General features: G+C 40.2%; 1 protein-coding gene across 3 annotated transcripts in view; it reads right to left on the minus strand.

Moving 5' to 3' along the window:
* Ccdc146 (coiled-coil domain containing 146) overlaps positions 1-19,982 on the minus strand; it is a 143,887-nt gene that overhangs the window by 1,155 nt on the left and 122,750 nt on the right. For all 3 annotated transcript variants that reach the window (XM_047561034.1, XM_047561032.1, XM_047561033.1), the window contains 9 exons: positions 14,295-14,390; positions 13,067-13,237; positions 11,134-11,222; positions 10,881-11,045; positions 9,103-9,327; positions 7,392-7,620; positions 4,329-4,457; positions 3,394-3,531; positions 1,422-1,670 (listed from right to left, as the gene is read on the minus strand). In XM_047561034.1, the coding sequence (XP_047416990.1) occupies positions 1,422-1,670; positions 3,394-3,531; positions 4,329-4,457; positions 7,392-7,620; positions 9,103-9,327; positions 10,881-11,045; positions 11,134-11,222; positions 13,067-13,237; positions 14,295-14,390 (1,491 nt within the window). The remainder of the gene's footprint in view (positions 1-1,421; positions 1,671-3,393; positions 3,532-4,328; positions 4,458-7,391; positions 7,621-9,102; positions 9,328-10,880; positions 11,046-11,133; positions 11,223-13,066; positions 13,238-14,294; positions 14,391-19,982) is intronic.

A 19,982-nucleotide genomic window follows, 5' to 3' on the forward strand; every position in this document is an offset into this window, starting at 1 on the left:
GGGTCCCCTCCCCCCACATTGCAACTCACTGCTATGAACTGTATTGCTTAAGCATCATGATGATGCTGAGGCTTAGGGTTTATCAAAAACTGCTTGCTGGGTTCTGGAAGCACTGTATTCCAACTCCAATCTCTCATCAAGAGCTAATTATTTCCACATTTTTGAAAATGGCAAGACAGTATTATTTTCTTTGGTAAATGACTGATGAGCAAATTTACAATGGAATAGACAAGAAATAGAACCAGAAGAGAGAAATGGTCAGCAGTTTGAGCCTCAAGGTCTTCAAAATTCTTCCTGTGCTTCTGAAAAATAATCTTAGGGCACTAAAATGAACTCTGCATGATGAAGAGTATAGTCCCTGGAAAGTACAGTCCCAGGTGGTATGGAAATTACAAATCAGCCCTGTGCTCTGGTACTCCTAGGATGGGTTCAGACTGTATATTTTACTTGACTTAGCGAATGAATAGTGATTATTTAGGGACATTCACCTGACAGTCTAAATTGTACCCCCAGGATGCCATCTCCTTGGAAGGAGAGGTTTACTTCTAATCTTAAACTACTGAAAGGTTATGGGTGTAGACAGAAGAACTGGGCACAAAACTTGTAAGTGGATAGAAGTGAGACTTAGGCCAGGGGTGGGAAAAGAAGGAGTGGCATGGAGGCCTGTGAGGCATAAGGGGTGCCATGTCTGTGAAGGCAGTGGCAATCACCTTGATATGCATGATATTGTGGAAACTTAGTGTGCTATGGACACAGAAGGGATCTGGGCAGGGGTTTGAGAAGAAAGACTGGAGACCTATGGATGCAGCCAATGCTGTCATTGCCATGCTGGTGGGAGCCTAAGATGTAAGACTGGGATGGGACTTGGTGCTTATCAAGTGTTCTTCAAGTGAGCTGCTCTACTTTGACTTGTCTATGGAATATAACAAGCTTCCTTTTAATGTCTATTGGGATTGTGTGTAGTAGAGAAAGTTTTTTCATAATGGGCTATGTGTATAAAATGGTACAAAACTCAGGCTATGTGTATAATGTATATATGAAATATAAATAGGTCCCATCTTCAAGATAGCTCATTATGTATATGCAAATATTCTAAAATCTGAGAAAATCCAAAATACTCCTGGTCCCAAACATTTTGAATAAAGAATAGTCCACCTGCATAGGAGGACTGATCCCCAGAAAACAGCCCTTCCTGCCACACTTTAAAAATTTTTTTTGTTGTTTGGTACCCAGGGGTACTTTATCACCGAGCTACATCCCCAGCCCTTTTTATTTTTGAGACAGGGTCTGGCTAAGTTGCTGAGGCTGGCCTCAAACCTGTGATCCTTCTGCTTCAGCCTCCTCAATTGCTGGGATGACAGCGACTGCATCTGGCCCTTCTTGGCACACTTTACAAATGCAATATGGGAGCCAAAGCTTACCCGACACTTTTCAGCAACAGCCAGTTCATACATTTGTTCATCTCGAAGCACTTTCATCCATTGTCTCTCAATGTCTTTATTGAGTGGAAGACCCTTTTCCATCCTGGAACTGCAATAAAAGATGAATTCTTCTTTCTCTCTGACTTCCTTCCGGAGTTCAATGGTCAGGGCTTGCTTCATGGACAGCTCAGCAACAAGAGCCATCATTTTTTCAGTAGCATCTTTGATCTTTTTCTGATAGCCATTCATCTAGAATCAAAGAGCCCAAGGTTTAGTCAATATGTACATTCCAAGAAGACGTGAAGAAAATGGCAGTGTGCTGGCTCTATGTAATGGTGGGGCATTCTTACCTGAAGCAAGGAGGGTTTAACTGACAATTTATAGAAAGTAAGAAATGAAAGAGACTTCAGGGATTGAGCCCAACACCCTGGTTGTGTAAAGGAAAAAATGTTTATCAGTTGGTTAATTTCACAGTGAATAGCATGAAGGGGAAGTTAAGGGTCTATTTTTAAGAAGTGAGAAGAAGAGAAAAGAAAGATTTAAAAAAAAAAATTTTTGTAGTTGTAGATGAACAGAATACCTTTATTTTTATGTAGTGCTAAGAATCAAACCCAGTACTTCACACATGCTAGGCAAGTGCTCTGCCACTGAGCTATAGCCCCAGCCGAGAGAGTGCTCTTAATGCTTCAGTTCTAGTCTGTTTATTAATAGTTTGCATCTCATGCAGCTGTACTAGAGTTTTCTTGGCTATGTCAAAGTGATCACCATTAGAATTTCTTTGACATTACAGGTGCCTTCCAGACAGACATTCGGCTTTGACAAATCAGCCCTCAGTTAAAAAAAAAAAAAAAAAGACTTTTTTCTCAAGAAGGGAAATTCATTTTGCAGAAGGAAGGTGGCAACATTTACAGAAATATGGGGCGTGCAAATTCATGAACTTAAGTAAATCTCAGTGATTATTTTATGAGGTAAAGTTGTGAACTACACAGTTGCCCCTGAACTGATCAGTCTATTAGAAATCACCAGAGGACAAGTGTAAACACCAAACAAAAATGAAAGCACCCTAAGATTTACTAGCTTTCCTGTTTAGTGTGCCAAAACTTTCTAGAACAGGATTACTTATTTATGAATGTTTTTCTAGAGTCTATTCACGTTAGACTGGGGAAACTGAAGGAGAATGAGAACTATTGCTGCCTCTGGAGCCCACAATCTGGGACATAGGCACCACCATCATCTACCTTCTTTTGTCTCCCCTGCTAAAGGGTGTGAGCATCATACAGTGTGGGCAGGGTGTCCCTTCCTCTTTGTGTGCCCTCGCAAGTTAGCATGAGGGTAGCATAAAGCAAGTGTTCAGCGACTGTGGCTGAGTAACTGAAATCCCTGTGTTGGTGCCATGCTGCCAGGGATGACAGGGGCCAGGTGAATGGTCCATCTTCTCATTGCTCAAGGTGCTGAGTCCAGTCCTGCTGTCTGATCACCAGCCTCCCTCCTGTGACTGCTGCTTTTAGTGGTCCCACCCCCAGTCATTTTGACGCTCCAAGTTATCGGCCTTCCTCACGGGTGGTGGCTGCCTCTCGTGGTGTCGTCCGCCTGGGTGTCACACGTCTGCACTGCTCTTTAAGGAAGCTGAGTTCTGAATTGGGGCCTTTCCGACAGACCACTGGATAACTGAGGCCTTCTGTTCAAAAGGAGTTAGGATTTAACTTTGTGCATGAAATACAAAGATAACAGTTTTCATACTTGAGTGGTTGCCTGCTAACTTATTCACTGTTATTGAAAACTTAGGTTTTTCTCATTGTAAGGTGGATTCATTCAGGCAACAAGACCAACATGTTTTGGACAATTCTGAGTCCTTTTATATTTTTATGTTTCTGTATCTCTCCAGTGCTTCTCTCAAGAGACCAACCAATCTGGAAAATGAGAGGTAATGAAGGACTAGGGGCAGAAGAGAGAGGGTGGGTCTTGGGCAGACCTTCTTGGCTAAGAGCAGCGTGTCCTGCTTGCTGGCCTCAGTTCGGTTGCAGAGTCTGTCTGTGAGCCGGGAGACCTGTTCGTAGATGAAATCCTTCTCTAGCAACTTCTCCTCCTTCTTGGCCAGCTGTAGATCCAGCTGTTGAAAACAATTTCAGTAGGGGAAAAACAAACAAACAAACAAACGAAACCAGTCATGCAAGGCACAATCTTCTTTCCTAACTGGTGCACTCTCTGACCACCCCTACCCACACACCCACGGTGGAGGCACGCTACTTTCTCAGTTGCCAAAATACTTCTGGAAAGTGGAGATTGGGCCAAGTCAATACTTCCCTTGCCCCAGCCCCCTCCAGATAGCTCTGGGAGTTCTCCCCCCGTGGCAGACTAGGGTCCTTAGTTCCATCTGGTGTCTACAGTTGTCCTACTTGGGTAGTTGCCTTGCAAAATGAAACTCTGATATATTGAAAAGTTTAGGTTTGCTCATTGCAAAATGAATTCATTCTGGGAACAAGACAAACTTGTGGACAATTCTCTAAATCACTTATAGTTTGTTTCTCTAGATATAAAGTCTAATCTCTCCACTGCTTCTCTCAATTGCTCTAATATAGCACTGGGAATTCTTACTCCCATGGTAGACTATGGCTCTCTGAGCTTTGCCCAGAGTCTAAAATTATCATTCTTTTGGATCAGTAAGATAAATTAATCCATCCAATCAGGAAGTCAAAACTGTTGCTTTTAGCCCTAAGAGAATGGTGTCTTTGGAATCTTGAAGGCACTAGATTTTTACTTTTCATGTGTCTAAATCTATTTAGAAAGTTTTACTAGGTTACAATAAAAGGACTATATGAGTGGCTAGAATAAAGGATAGATCTATCAGCATAACAGGAAACTATCAACAAGAGACAAGTAGATGCGATTTTAAGCAAGAGTATTTACCTCATCTAATTTTTTGATCATTTCTCCTTCGGTCAGGTCCTTCCCTCGAAGGAGACGGATTCTGTTTTTATCCCCAGGATTTATAAACTGTTTCTCCAGGTCTCTTATTCTGTCTGTACACTGTGAAAACTGTTAAATAACAACATTAGCTTTAAAACTAATTCTCCAGCTCAGTAAATCTTAGGCTTGCATGGCCAGGGTCTCTAAAGCCCAGGCCTGCCCCAGACAAGGGTGGAGGAGAAATGTTTTCTTGACACCCATAAATTGGGACTTGTGGTGAATGGTATTTCCGTCACTCATGGAACCATGAGGATGATGCCTAGGGTTGACTCTGCAAGACAAATCTGTCTGCTGAATCAGAGAAAAAGCCGAGTTCACAAACAGCCTTTTGATTGCTTCCCATTTTGTGTGGGATGCTGTGTGGTTGCAGGACTTAAAAGTATACACCCTATCCTTTTGCGTTGTAGATTGTTACAGAGGCCAGAGTAGCTAGTATATAGTATGCTGGATTCCACTTTAAAACCATTTGCTGGCAATGGGCTTAATGGCATCCCCGCAAAACAGAAAGTTGTTAATAATGGGGTCAACAGTGTATGTACACTCTTAGCAACATCAGTCATGTGTATATTTTTTTGTTGAATCTCTAATATAATGTCTGAAACTTGGAGGTGGATGAAGAAACATAGCTACTCCCAAATAGGAATGACAGGCACACTTAATTTTTGCTTAATAAGGTGAGATGTGGAACATGGTGACAATCAAGAGGCATTATTTCAACTTTCTACTGAAGGTTTATGTGATCAGGCAGATCATTTTCTCTAAACCTTCGCTTCTTTGATTGTTACATGGGAAGATATGGCTCAATCCGATGGAGTTGATCCACCAAATGAGATAACAGATTTGAAGTATTTACAACATGCCCAAGAGTGACACAGATAGAATTTCAAAATGCCAATCAGTGTTCCTCCTTCTTATAATTTTTTTTAAATGGTAACAATTGTTTCCTCTCTCTCCACAATCCTTAATTGCCCTTAATATAGACTTGAAGTATATGTGTGATCAAGTATTCAAGTTATATCATCATCTACTTATCAGGCTTTTGGTTTTTGGAATGGAGGAACTTTAGATTATGTAGCAGGAAATGAGGAGGGGTATGAAAAATGGTCAACATCATCACCCTATATACATATATGATTACATGAATGTATGAATCTACATCGTGCATAATCATAGAAATGAAAATATGTACCCCATTTATATTCAGTGTATCAAAATGCAGTCTATAAAAAATTTAAAAAATAAAAAAAAGAATTCAAGTTATTGCTAACACTTAATGTTCCCTTAACTAGAAAACTGAAAAACAAAAATATGGTACTTATCAAAGTGATGCCTTCATTTTATTTTCCTCATTGGTACTTGAGGAAAAACTGTTCACTTTCTCTCTGTAAAAGTGTTCTGGTAGCCTAAAATAGTTCATGAGACTTCTAAGATCCTGAAAATGGAGTTGTTAGTACAGGATCCAGGAGATTATGACTCATGATAGTCCTTATATTAGCCTGTGGGACAATTAAAAACTGTTTAAAATAACTGGGGTGTGTGTGGGGACAAACCTTATTAGACTTCTGAAAAGAATGCAACAAAGACAACTTGAAAAAAAAAAAAAAAAAGCTGAAACACTGCATCTGAAACCAATAACAGGATATGAGGAGGATCCGGCCCTAGAGGACAGAATGCAAACACCGTGTGCTTGAAGCTAGAAATTTCGCATCACATCCTTCCAGAGCACATGATTAGTGCTGTGTAGACAAACAATTAAATGCAGTTTGAAGACTAATGGGAAACTTCCTATCCAACTGTTCCTAAGCATAAAATTCATCCTGCTAAAATAGGTAACTGATGACATGTGGCACACGTCTCCATTAATATGCAGTCAAAACGATAATGGCGCACCACTGTCAGGCAGAGCATTGTAGTATTAAATAATATTTTCCCTTTGGGTAAAACTGAATTCACATTTCACAGTGGAAAACTGATTTTGTCTAATAAAATGCCAAGTATTTTTTTTTCTGAAAACAATTTTCAATGGCTGGAAGTATTGATTTGTGGTTCACACAAAGAATATGCTGACAGAGAAGAAATTTTTCTGTTTTTGATCTTATTGAATTTAAAGTCCTTTTGGGCATGCTGATAGTTTAGAAAGAATGGGCAAAGACAGACCTGAAACTACATTTTTTGGGGAGAGCCAAATTACTCTGTAAAATGCAGTGGGCAAGTATGGAGTTCCTGGGGGACAATATGGAACAATGAGGCTGTGGAAGAAAATGGGAGATGAAAGACCAGCCAATGAAATAAAGCCAGGTGGGGGTGCTGCATGGGGCAAAGCACCTGGGGGTCCATCCCTGAGATAGAGTGGCACCAAAGGACTTTGAAGAGCTTGGATTTCTGAGATCTAATTTGAAGTTCCTTGTGTTTCTATAACACGGAGTTGCTTCAAGTCTTCACTAAAATCTGTTCAAAGGCCTTGATCTTGAGCAGGTGTAGACGAAAGAAGGGGACAGTCCAGAGGCCACACTAATGTGTCACAGAAGTGGAACAGGCACTGAGTCCCCAAATGAACCTCTTGTTAATTATTAAATTTAAGGAATCTCATTCTATGTGATTGCACACTAATAAGGAGCAAGCTTCAGAGGACGAAAGGACCACACATAAGAACTGGATGGTAGCCAAGCTGTTCCCAGCAAGCATCAGCAACATAATTGTGCTGGGGGTAGTGAGAGCCTAGATTGTGAAGTTTTAAACTATGAGGAAGCTGAGCTAGAAAGAAGTTCTAGGGGAAAGCAGGAGATACTTTGTGAGAGAAAATGTATGGCTACGAAGCCTTCTCAGATTCCATTCTGGAGTAGTGTTCAAAGGTATTTAAAAACAAGACATTACTCATGGGTTCTTACAGGTACCAGGAGTAGCATGGCTTGGTTTACATGCAAGAACTCATATAATCTACAAACTAAGGTAAGAGACAAAATGCAAATGGTGTGAGGAAGTGTCCCATGACAGCTCTCCCACCTGAATCTGGAGCACCGCAAGGTCAGAGTCCAAGGCCCTCTTGACTGGCAGTAATTTCTTGGTCACACTAATCTGTCTTTGCTTCTCGGCAATCTTCAGTTTTAGGAATCGGATCTTTTCTTCCAGGACATGTATTTCAATTTCCTCATTTAGTTTCATCTTCTCTTGGATATTTATTTTTTCATAAAAAATGCACACTTCTTCTTCCCGCTCTATGAGCTGAACACCACTGTGGTCAAATTCAAAAAAGAGACTGAGTGCTAAGGCCACTGTTTCACTAGTCACTGTAGTTCCCTCTGGCTTTGGGTACAAAATACACAACACAGTAAAATTCTAGAGGGTGGGAGATACTTACCAATGACTTTCTAGTTAAATTACACACTGGATTTTTCTGGAGAGAGGTGTGTTTAGCAGTTTGACACTTAGGCCAGCCATGTGGTTGGTTGGTCACAGTATTTGTGTGGGTCCCAGAAGTTTTCTGGGGACAGGAAAGAATGTCATTCCCCATGTGTGAACAAAGTAATCCCATAGTCTGATTTTCTGCAAACCTTGTTCTTGGGCCAGATTTGCCAACCGAGTCCTGGCCAGAAGCACACAGGCGGGGGGCCAGAGAATGTGTTTTGGGAATGATTCTGCTCTATAGCAAGTTGCTAGGTTCACTTAGGTCCTTTTAAAGTTGAATGTTTTTTATGCTAATTTCCCCATAAACAGGCAAAAATCTGTCCTTTGTAATCGTGCTGGTGAGTCGGGGTGGGGAGACTCCCCGTTCCTTGAGGGGAGACTATGGGAAAGAAACAAGGATTTTCTAACTCCTACAGCTCTATTCTGACCAGGGCCTGGGAGCACAGGATTTGCCCAAATGCTTTGGTCTGTTCTAAGAACGAAATGGGATATATTTCCCCACCTCAGAGAAAACACTCATCCACCCTCTGAAAAAGTGCTGCTTAAGGACCCTAAGGGTCTTCCTATACCTACTTTGTATGCATCACCCAGAATTCCACCTTTAACTCTTTCTGTCTCCTCTCTCCAAACATGCATGCACATAGTTGTACTTGGCTAATCTTAGCTGTATATTTTGTGTCCTTTCTCTGTTAACGTTTCTCATGATCAAGTTGTTTTGACAGAAGCGAGGGGCAATGTTTTACTGTCTTTTTGAAGTCTGATGGTCAAGCACTCCAATGCCTCACACAGAACAAGAAATCAGATATCAGGGGTCATTACTACAGGGCTCTACAACCACACATTCCAGTTTCTCAGAGCACAAGCAACTTGGGGGAAACTGCTAGAACATAAATTGATTCATGACATAACTGCAGCCTGGAAGAAACAAGACCCTCTAAAGTTCTTGTTGAGAAAACAAGCTAAGGGAATGACTTTGATACATAAGACCAAACTTGTCACCAAAATGAATACCAGTTACAAAGACTTACTTATGTCAATTATGTGAAAAGAATTTGATATTATCAGAGATATTCTGAATGGTAGCACGAGAAAGGACTTTGATCTTCAAGTGAGTAACTTCCTAACCCCTCCTTTTTGCCTGTTTCTTTTACAAGGATAGCAGTTTTTATTTTCGGGTAAAATAGTCATTAGCCTTCTCTAAGAGCTAATGAAATCTGAATGTTACATATCCCTCACTCCTCACTAGGAGGACATATCTAAGTTACGTGTGTTTGGTACCCTGTTTTCATACCAGGTTCCTGGTCTTTACCTTTCATTGCGCCTCTGCACAGCCTTCTCGTACTTTCTGCGAAGTCGCACCATCTCCTCTTCTATCATTGTGAGCATATTGGCGAGTCTGTCCATGTTGTTTAGCTGGGCTTCCTTCTTCTCTTTCATTTCCTGAAGTTTTGATACGATTTTGCACACATCGTTTTGCAAGCTCTCTCTGATAGTAACGTTGTTGGCATGTTTCAGCATAGAATTTTGCAGCTTTCTTTTAAAATAATGGGACAGTGGCTAAGATTATGAGTCCAATGAGGACTTCTGAGACACAAGCAGTTCAAAGTAGCTCTTGGTTTTGTGTGGCTCTTTTGAAATAACAGTAGTAATAATAGTGATACTCTGTATACAATTCAGGAGTTTTTGTAATTGTCCCCAGGTCTCAAACTCTCCTCCCTCCATCCAGAACAGGACACCTTTCCTTTGTGCCCAAGGTTTCTTTGTGCCCACTTTGTCAAAGCAAGAGACTAGTCAGTCCTCCTTGCTCTGCTGTCCTCCAGAGCCCGCTCTCCCAAGGACAAGGTTGTCCTATCTGATGGCATCAACTGGACCTGAGCTGATGCCTGAGCTTCAGTGTGGGCCATAATTCACGCTGAATGAGATCACAGCCTCTGTAAATGGTATTTAACTTTTCAGTTGTGAGAGAACCTGATTGGGAAATTACATTTTTTCTTTCTACACCTACCACTCTCCAAATGAAGTCATTTGTAATATTTTTATTAAAGGAAACTGGATAATGGCCAACAGAAAAAGTTCACATGTGTAGACTTAGGAGATCAGGAACTAACATGGGTAAAAGAGTCCAACGTACCTTGGCACATGGCAAACAATAAATCAATAAAACTACCATTTGCCAGACACCCTTCTGTGTGCTATTACATAGATTAGCTCACTGAATAATAAAAGATCTTATGAAATAAAAACTCTTCTTATGTATAAGGAAAGGGAGTCCAGAGATATGTTAGCTTGTCCAAGGTCAGTCAGCTAGTATGTGGCAGAGCTGGGACTTGTGTCTAGGAAGCCACTTCTCTTAATTGCTCTCTTGTATTGCTTCTCTTAATTACCTCCTGTAGGTACATTAGATGCTTTAACTCTACAACCAGAGGATGCTAATAAACACTTGTTTTCTAACAAGTACAGATTACCAGAGTTGGATTTTTCTAATTGGGCAAATGATAATCATCAAATCATCATATTAAACAGTTATACATTATAGTTGCCCAGCAATGGATAAAGACAGTATGGTATACATACACCATAGAGTTTTATTCAACCATAACAAAGAATGAAATTGTCATTTTCAGGAAAATGAATGGACTTTGAGTATATTATGTTAAGGGAAATAAGTCAAACTCAAAGTCAAGGATTGGATGTTTTATCTCATATGAAAGCTAGAGAGGAAAAAAGAAAAGAAAGGTAGTTGGGGAAATTTCATGAAAATGGAAAGGGGATCAGTATAGTGGAGGGGAGGGAAAAGAAACGCTGGGGAAGGATGTTGGTCAAATGATATTGTCATATTGTGTGCCTGTAGGAATGTGTAACAACCAATCCCACCACTAAGTACATCTATAATGCATCAATGAAAATTATGGACAAAGGGAAAAAAGTGTGGCTCCCAAATGGAAGCATAAGCAATTGTGTTCAGAAGATTAGATTATTATTTAGGAAATAAAGTGTTTAAACAGGGCGGCGTTCCCAGTTCTCTAAACAACTTATTTTCTATCTTATGTTTCCCCAGGTAAGGCTTTGATAGGATGTAACATTTACCTTTCCTGAGTAATCGCACTATTTCTTAAAATTTCCAGTTCACTTAATGACATTTTATGCCTTTCTCTTATTTCATTTACTTTCTGGTGAGCTTTGTGAAGTAGGTTAACAAACTTGTTTCTTTCATTTCGAATTGTGTCATACAATTTTGCAAACTCTCTGAGCCTGTGAAAGTACAAAGTGTTTTTTGAAATGTGTAAAATAAAAAATCAGCTTTGCCCCACCCAAGTAGATAATCACGCGATTCTTTTACCTTCGATGAATTTCACGTTTTTTCTTCCTGTGTATCCTGATTTCAAGATCCTTTGCTTTGATTTCCTTAACAATGCTGTTATATTTTTGCTGAAATGTAAAACTTGTGTATGAAATAACATGAATCCCCCCAGCTGAACCCCATTTCATTCCCATCCATGAAGGAATCGTCTCTCTTGGCCTGCTGGGTTGTGCAGATCAGGAGGAGGGACTCGGGCACATCCGAAAGTTGTCTTTTAGTTGAACAGGTTCACATGGGCCAGGCCAAAGGGTAACATATAGAAGAGAGAGAACCTGCACTGATTGGGTTTGAGGATCTAGTGAGAGAAGAGTGTGGACTGCATAGACAGGGCGAGCATGGAGTTTCTGGTAGATAAAAAAGGGAAGATTGATAGGAAGTTTTGAAAAATTTTATGCACAAAACCCTCTGTGGCATTTCATGAGAAACTGAAACAATGATTAAAGTGCTTTTCCATTGCTCTGTGAGAATGGGTGTCAAGAAGAAACCAATATTTAGGTAACTGTGAATAATTAAATAGATATAAAAATGTAGTGCTGTCTACGGTTTTGGGGGTGATAGATGGCACCACATTTCCTCTTTACCTTTTGTCTCTGTAAATGGCACTACATTTTTCCCCCTCTTTTTGTCTTTTTTTTAAAAAAAGGAATGTAGATGTTGCATGAAAGGAAAATGATAAGCTATAATGCCTTCTGATGGAAATGACAGCAAACTGCGAGGAACATTTAACAGAGCAATTCCCACTGCTAAGAAATTCCAGGAATAAATATTTTCCCTTTATCAATTTCCAGATCTCAAAAGGAAGAATTATTATTGTGCTTCAATATGACTGAGCTCATTTTGATTTTGCTCCTCTGCTCCTCCTCCCCTCAATCCCTCTCTTCTCTCTGGTTGCCTTTCCTTCCCATTCCTGCTTGCCCTTTTTCTTCTTTGTTGGAATCCACCTGTCCCAGGGACTCTGCTGGGCTTCTTACAGTCTTTTGATGGAATCAAAATCATTTAACATGGATTGAGTTACCCTCCCCATCTCACCTCTCCTGCTTTCTGGTTTTGCCATTGGACATCCCTTCTTTCATCTTCCCCTGTGTCAACCATGTTGAACTTCTTTCAGTTTCTCCAATGTTAAGGTGCAAAAATAGTGAATGGGGGATGTGGAGAGTTTGCTATTGGTTGCATAGTTAGATCTTTCTCTCTGTAAAACCTAATCTCATTGCTACTAATGCTGTGGTGTGAGTTTTTTTTTTTTTTTTTCCTGGAAAATGAGAAGATATGTCATCCTCATGTAAATACTCATTCAGAATGAGAATAAAGGTTGCATTTAAGGAATTTCTGGGTATAATCTGGACATAATCCTTCCATGGAACAAATAATTCTAAAGTTAGAATTTTAGCTAGCATGATAGAAGGTTTTGTTTTGGGATGATGCACTGGGCCCTCTCTGGCACTCTGTAGGGGTCTGGGAAAATCATGGAGTGAAAAAGCAATAACCAAGGGTATCCTGGCACTGGTTTGAATATGCTTCCTGGATGTACTTGGGAGGGAGACAGTCAAATGCTACTGCTCAAGTTGTTCCTAGGCAAATCACAGTGGGATCTGAGATGGTAGTGAATCACCAGGTTTTGTCTGTGGCCTATGCACCTACCTGCCCTGTCGACTGGAGGAATCCCCTACCCCCAGTTATTGTTACCCAATCAACATCTGTTCCAATCCTCTCCTTATTGTAGATTGCTGACTATTGCTAATTGAATTCTGGGACTATTTTTCAGTGCATGACTGAGTCTCATTCAGGAAAAATTTATAGTTGCTGGGATATGAAGGAGATTTATAGCTATAGATTCCTAATGAACACTACACCAAAAGGAGGCCCCTCAGAATTCTCTGTAGTAGTAAATGAATGGTTACAAAAATGCAGTTACCTGAGCTTTCAGGAAATCCTTGGACTTTTGGTCCTTTTCATCGATTTTGATTTGTGTCATACGGACAAGGTTGAACACCAATTCTCGCAAGTGTTCTTGATTCTTTAAAAGCTTGTTTTCTTCTATAATTTGCTGTTCTACCAACTTCGACTCTGATTCTGATAGAACTTTCTTTTGAAAACCACAACATAATTATAATTTGTTTGAAGGAACACAATTAAGGATAGTATCTTGGACTACCTTTGTAGTCCTGTGTAGATTTATTAAAACATAAAACAAAGTAACTCCACTTTATTTTCCCTCTGTTTTATGAAAAAATGTGCAAATCAGTGAGTTAACATGACGAAATTTTTTCTTAGACTATTGTCAAATGACCATAAAAAGAGACATGAAAAGTGTTTTCAAATTCGTCAAGAGTACCTTGAATGAACAAACAAAAATTGAATTCTTAAATTAGACATTGGTGAAATAAAACACTGCTGTTTACTTTTTTAATTTTGGTACTGGGGATTGAACCTAGTGCTTTGCACAGGCTAGGCAAGTACTCTACCACCGAGTTACATTTCCAGCCTTTTAAATTTTGTTATGTTGTTTTTTTGGTGCTGGGGATCAAACCCAGGGTCTCATGCCTGCTAGGTAAGAGCTCTACCACTGGGCCACATCCCCAGTCCTTTATTTCGAGATAATCTCACAAAGTTGCTGAGACTGGCCCCGAATCCATATGTGCCACTGCATGTTACCATTTATTTTTAAAGTAGTCAATAGTCCTTTTATTTTAAAATCTCATTGATTTGTATACATTTTGCCAGATCAAACACATCCTTTTTTCCCCAAACTTAGTGTGGGGTTGAGTGAACTTTGAGATAAGAAAGGACTGAGGTGTAGCTCAGTAGTAGAGCACTTGTCTAGCATGTGTGAGGCCCTAGTCTGATCTCCAGCATTGAGAAAAACTTTAAAGAGAAGGAAATACATCCACATTAAGCAGAATGATATTTCTTTGATGACTTTTACTGATGAGGTTTCATTGGAGCACAATTAAAATACCACAATAAGCTGGATCTAGAGTACACACCTGTAATCCCAGCTATGTGGGAGGCTGAGGCAGGAGGATCACAAGTTCAAGGTCAGCCTGGACAATACAGTGAAACCCCATCTCAAAAAAATAGAATCATCAGGACAACCATATTACCATATTGAGAGAGAAGCTTAAATGAGAACTGATATTAACCTGCTGGACCAAATTCCTCTTAGCTACTTCAACTTCCTTGTGGAGTTCTCGCCTCCTCTCAGATAATACAGAATCATCTTTAGGAAATGCTTCCATCTGGAAATCAAAATTTAAAACAGGTACTTATAGAAAAATGCAATCTTTGGTGCCATGTAACCAAACCCATCACATACTTTCTGGAAAAGGCAGGCAAATCATGTTCTCAATCTTACAGGAACTGCCTAATATGCTGAACATTCTCTACAAAGTCATAGCACACTATAACATGAAGAATTGACAAACATCCATTATTCACCAGCTGCAAATATTTCACTTATCCATCATTTTCAAATAAATCTTACTAATAGTTATTGTAATTGAGTATTGAGTAGGTGCTTGGAAAACACTAAGGGCATATATGTATGGTCTTATTTAATCCTCACAATAACCCCATTAGTTTAGATACTACTATTATCTTCAAATGAACAGATGAAGAAAATGAGGCACAAACACATTAAGCAATTTGCCTTAATGGTACAGGTGCAAACCCAGGCAGTTAACCTTGAACCCGTGACCTTACTATAGCATCACACTACCTCTCTAAATCATGCTTCAGCACTTTGAAAACATACATATACTATAACGATTCAAGTGATGGTTATAAAACATGAGTTCATTTATGAAATATTATAGGTTAAAGAAAAATAGAAGCTATTTCTTAGTAATAGTGGGACCGGTTTGATTCTTTCATGTAGTGAAGCCAAGGCCTTGTCCCAGAACAGCAGAGCTGTAGGCTGGGTGGGCTTAAATGCAGGTAGTGAGCATAGGCAACAGCCTTGCAGATCCCACCATGCCAGCACAGGTGAGGTGCAGAGAGCGCCAAGGCAGCACAACCTGGCCTGGTGCAGATGCCCACTTCACACAGCACCATAACCCAGAACCCTGAGCATCCACCATCTGACGACCTTAACCTCCTGCTTCCCAACAAGTCACGGGAAAGGGAAGTGGGGCAGACCTGAATGAGATTACAGGACTAACTAATAGCATTGGTGCTTTTCCAAACCCTGATTAGCATAAATTTGGACCAATAGTGTTGACCTGAGTGCTATAGAAACCCCTAGACTAGCACACTCAAGTGACCACCTGCTATCAGGTCCCCTCTTGCCCCTGTGAGAGTTTCACACTTGAATAAATCCTATTCCTTTCACTCTTGCCTTCTGTTATCCCATGAATTTTATTCCTTGGATTTGGAAGACAAGAACCTGGAAAGAAGTTGGCAGGGAGCGGCTGAGGTCTGTTGAAAAACTGGAGGGCATAGTTTGCTATGTAGAACTGCAACAAAATACTCCATAGTGGTGGAGGAGAATCATGCTTTGCTGGCTGCAACCCTGGAGCTGATGTCTGTAGGCATTCCCTGCTGTGATGAGCTGCTAACGTAAAACAGGCTTTCTTGGCTGCAGAGGCCTGCAGGATACACAGACCCATCCACCATCAGAAGGGGAGATTCATGGTTTGATGAGTAGCCAGAAAGTTCTTACACAAAATAAAAGACTCTTTTCTGTTGATACCTAAATTTTGTTTGCACTTTTCCCTATATTTAAGTTCTTCGGGGAGAGAGCAAAATCTGTCTATGAGTTTTTGTTGCCCTATTTGAAATGATCTTGATAGATTCTTTATGAGGAGGACACATGGCAACTGATATGGGAAGAGGTGCCATCTGAGGCCACAGAGAGGGACACCTTGGGGTGTTTATAGCCTACTTCACTTTGGACCATGTTTTGGTCAGCTATTTCGCTGCTGTGACTAAATGACCTGACCAGCACAGCTGCAGAGGAGGAAAAGTTTATTTGGGGGCTCATAGTTTCAGAGGTCTTAGTCCATAGAAGGTCTTGGGGCTGAGGTGAGGCAGAACATCATGGCCTAAGTGCAGCAGAGGCTTACATGGTGATCAGGGAGTAGAGAGAGAGGTTTCCACTTGCCAGATTCAAAATAGCCATGCCCTCCAGTTACCATCAGTTAATCCCATCAGGGATTAATTCACCGATTAGGTTAAGGTTATAGCCCAATCATTTCTCCTCCAAACCTTGCATTGTCTCACACATGAGCTTTTGGGGGCTGCCACATCCAAACCACAACAGACCATTAAAATAGAAGCATGTGATGCCAATCTGATGTGGCTGATTTCCTACTGTGACAGCACATACTTCCATGCACCAAGGTTAAGTATTGGCTAAAACTTGTCCCAAGAGGGCAATATCATGCTAGTTAGTGATTTAAAGGTCACCTAACAAGATCATTCTGAGAGTCAAGCTGCTGTTTTAAAGTAGTTGAAGTGTTACTGGGCGTGGCGATGCACGCCTGCAATCCCAGCAGCTCCCATGCTCTTCCCATGCTCTGAGGCAGCTTCAGCAACTTAACAAGGCCCTAAGAAACTTAGCAAGAAACCTGTCTCAAAATAAAAAAAAAATAAAGGGTCTGGGAATCTGGGAATGTGGCTCAGTGGTTAAGCACCCCTGGGTTCAATCCTAATACAAAAAAAAAAAAAAAAAAGTAGCTGAAGTGTCTTTGGACACTTGAACCTGTGGATCTGCAGGACCACCTTTTTACCCTTGGGTGCCCAGTGATGTCCTGCTTCCCATGGCCTCACCTACATGGACAGCTAGTTGTCAAGGAGCACATACTTGATTTAGGGAGATGAATCAGGGTCTTGAGACCCATTTAACAATATACAGGATCTTGTGGTCTTAAGGAACAGATAATTGCTATAGCAGATTTGCAAAGGGGGAGGTCAAGGAAGACTTGAATAATCAGAAGAGACTTGATGGAAGGGGTAAGAAGCCAGTGAGATTTTCCACTGGAAACTGGAGTTAAGCCTTTCTGGACAGACAAAGTCCAGCAAGCATCCTGGTTTCCACTGGGTTCTCTGCTACCAGTGGACTAGGAGTGGGCTGCTTCCCATGCTCTCTTCCCAAGGGTAGGCAAATCTGCACATAAATGCTACCTGGGACCAGGAAACCTTATAAACTTTTGACAAAAAATATGATTACACACCACCAGTTACTATGTCAACTAAAGGCACCCAACAGATTTTCCATCTATAACTTCATAAAAGTTAAGAAATTAGATATTATTCTGTTGCTGTAAACATCCTAAGTATTTGGTATCAGGAAACCCCAGTGTTAAGGGTAATGCTTTGATATTTTTCGAAAACATCCATGAGGCTTGTGTCTTAAGTTTCTGGAAGAATCTCTCTGAACAGTCAAATGCCATAGGAGAATCAAATTGTCTCTGGGGAAAATAAATTCTGAAGAATAGCCAGAACCCTCTGACGCTCACTTTTTAATCTTTTTCCTTCTTGGATTGCATGCAAGAATGAAGTGTTCAGGGAGTGACTGGCCTGACTCCTATTTTCAAGTACTGCCATCTGTGGGCAGTGGCCAAGTTAATTAAAAGTCATAGGTCAAAGAGGAAGTATCTTATTGAAACTGTTCTAGGACAATAACAGAGTTTTTTCTTGAAGTCAGTGAAGGGAGAGTATTTTAATACATTTTAATTTCTTTTAGTTTTATATTCATTGATGCTATTTTATGAACTCAGTAACTGATAGTTATAATATAAATAGTTTTTATTTGTCAAGATTTGGACAATGTGAGCGTTCCACTGCAAACTCCTGTTTAGTTAGGGGCCATTCCTATGTACTCTGGGTCTAGCTAGATCAATCTATAAGCCTTACCATTGGAATCAGAGCCTGGTTAGATTTATAGTGTCCCATGCTTAAATAAAAACAGATAGCCAAGGATCACCATACATTGGAGGAAAGTTTTTAATAAGAAAGAGACCAAAACAATCAACACAATCAATGAAATCCAGGAAAAAGTGATTTAAAGAAAATAAAGTCCCTGCAGGAAGAAGTAGAAATCATGACTAGTATCTTCAGTGAGATAAGAAATGAAATATGAGTAAGAATACTTTAGAAAAAGAAACATTCGGGGAACAAAAAGAGCTTATGGAGATATAAAATATAAGAGCCAGATGAAAGAGTAGAGGGTTGAATGGAAACATTGAAGTAATCTCCCTTAGGCAAGTCAAAAGACAAAATGGAGTGGGCAAAAGTAAAGAAACAGTTCAAGACAAAGTCTCAGAACTGAGTGACATGTTTCCACATACAAAGAACCAACCAAGTGCCCAGAAAAATGAATAAAAATAGGAGCTCACATGTGGGGACATCCCTGTGAGATTTTAAAATTCTGGTGGCAAGTAGAAGATCCCACAAGCTTCCAGCATGGAAAAATAAAGACTTCCTAAAGGATCTAGAATCAGAATAATACTAGATTTTCCTAACTCTGACTTCAGAAGCTACAAGACAATTGATCAATGTCTTTGTGCTAATGGAAAATTATTTCCAACTAAAATTCCATATCCAGTTAAACTATTAATTATATGTACAGCTGGTATGAAAGAAAAATATTTTATATCATGCACTTTCTTTTTCTCTCTTTTTTTTATACATACATTTTCGGACACCAAAGCGCTTTAAAAATTACTTTCCAGTGCCAGGCACGGTGGCGCATGCCTGTAATTCCAGCAGCTTGGGAGGCTGAGGAAGGAGGATCTTGAGTTCAAAGCCAGCCTCAGCAAAAGTGAGGTACTAAGCAGCTCAGTGAGACCCTGTCTCTAAATAAAATACAAAATAGGGCTGGGGATGTGGCTCAGTGGTTGACTGCCTCTGAGTTCAATCCCTGGTACCCTCCTACCCTCCCAAAAAATTACTTTCCAGTCTCATTTTCTCATGAAGCTACTGGAAGGCATTCATCCTTTCAAAAAAGGGAGTGAAAGAGAGATAAGATCTGTGGAATATGGAATCTCAGAAGGGAGGCAAAACATTTCACCAAGATGGTAGCATGAGGCTCCAAAAATGAGCAGGGCAGTAGGCACATAGAAAAATAAGACAAGTTTGTAATAGATCAGAGACTGAGAAAGAGAAAAGCAGCCCTGATATCCAGGAGCTGGCTGAGCACTCACAGCTAGGCCTTGGTGTTCTGTTGATCCTAAATAATTTCAGAAAACATCAACTTCTGACAAAGTCACTCTGTGACTATGGAGCAAGACAAAACCAAGACCATTTCATAATTGTGTTTGAATACAGGTAAAAACATGAATGTCATCCAAGCCACCAAACAGCATACATTCCCCACTTACAATTTTCTTTACCAATTTACAGCTTTCCTCAATCTAGTCTTTTCTGTAAGATTTGTTAAGATCCTCAACCATAAAATTACTCTCATCTCCTGACAACATCCAAATTTAAGGCTAAGTCTCATTCCTTAAACCATTCCCCACATCACATGACACAAGTCCAAGTGTGGCTAATACCTTCTTCTCCCTTCTAATTTCCTCTACTGAGACCTCCTTCCTTTCCCTGTGGTTATGTGTTCTCCCTTGCTGCAATGTGTGATTTAATAACCCATTCAGCTACAGGAGTATTCCTGTTATCTTTTGCTAGAGGTCACTGATAATGCTCAGGGATGATTTATTTTAAGAAGATTAAATGTATAAATTATCAAATATGTTTGAACACACAGAGGAAATTCAGGCAACTGGAGAGAAGGGCTTGGGGTTGAACTAATGATAAGTACATAGAAAAACAAGCAAATGAAAAAACAGGATGATTATAAATTCCTGAGACACTAGTTTTATAAGAAAGGACAA

This window comes from Sciurus carolinensis, chromosome 8 (assembly GCF_902686445.1).
Source record: "Sciurus carolinensis chromosome 8, mSciCar1.2, whole genome shotgun sequence".
Lineage (NCBI taxonomy): Eukaryota > Metazoa > Chordata > Mammalia > Rodentia > Sciuridae > Sciurus > Sciurus carolinensis.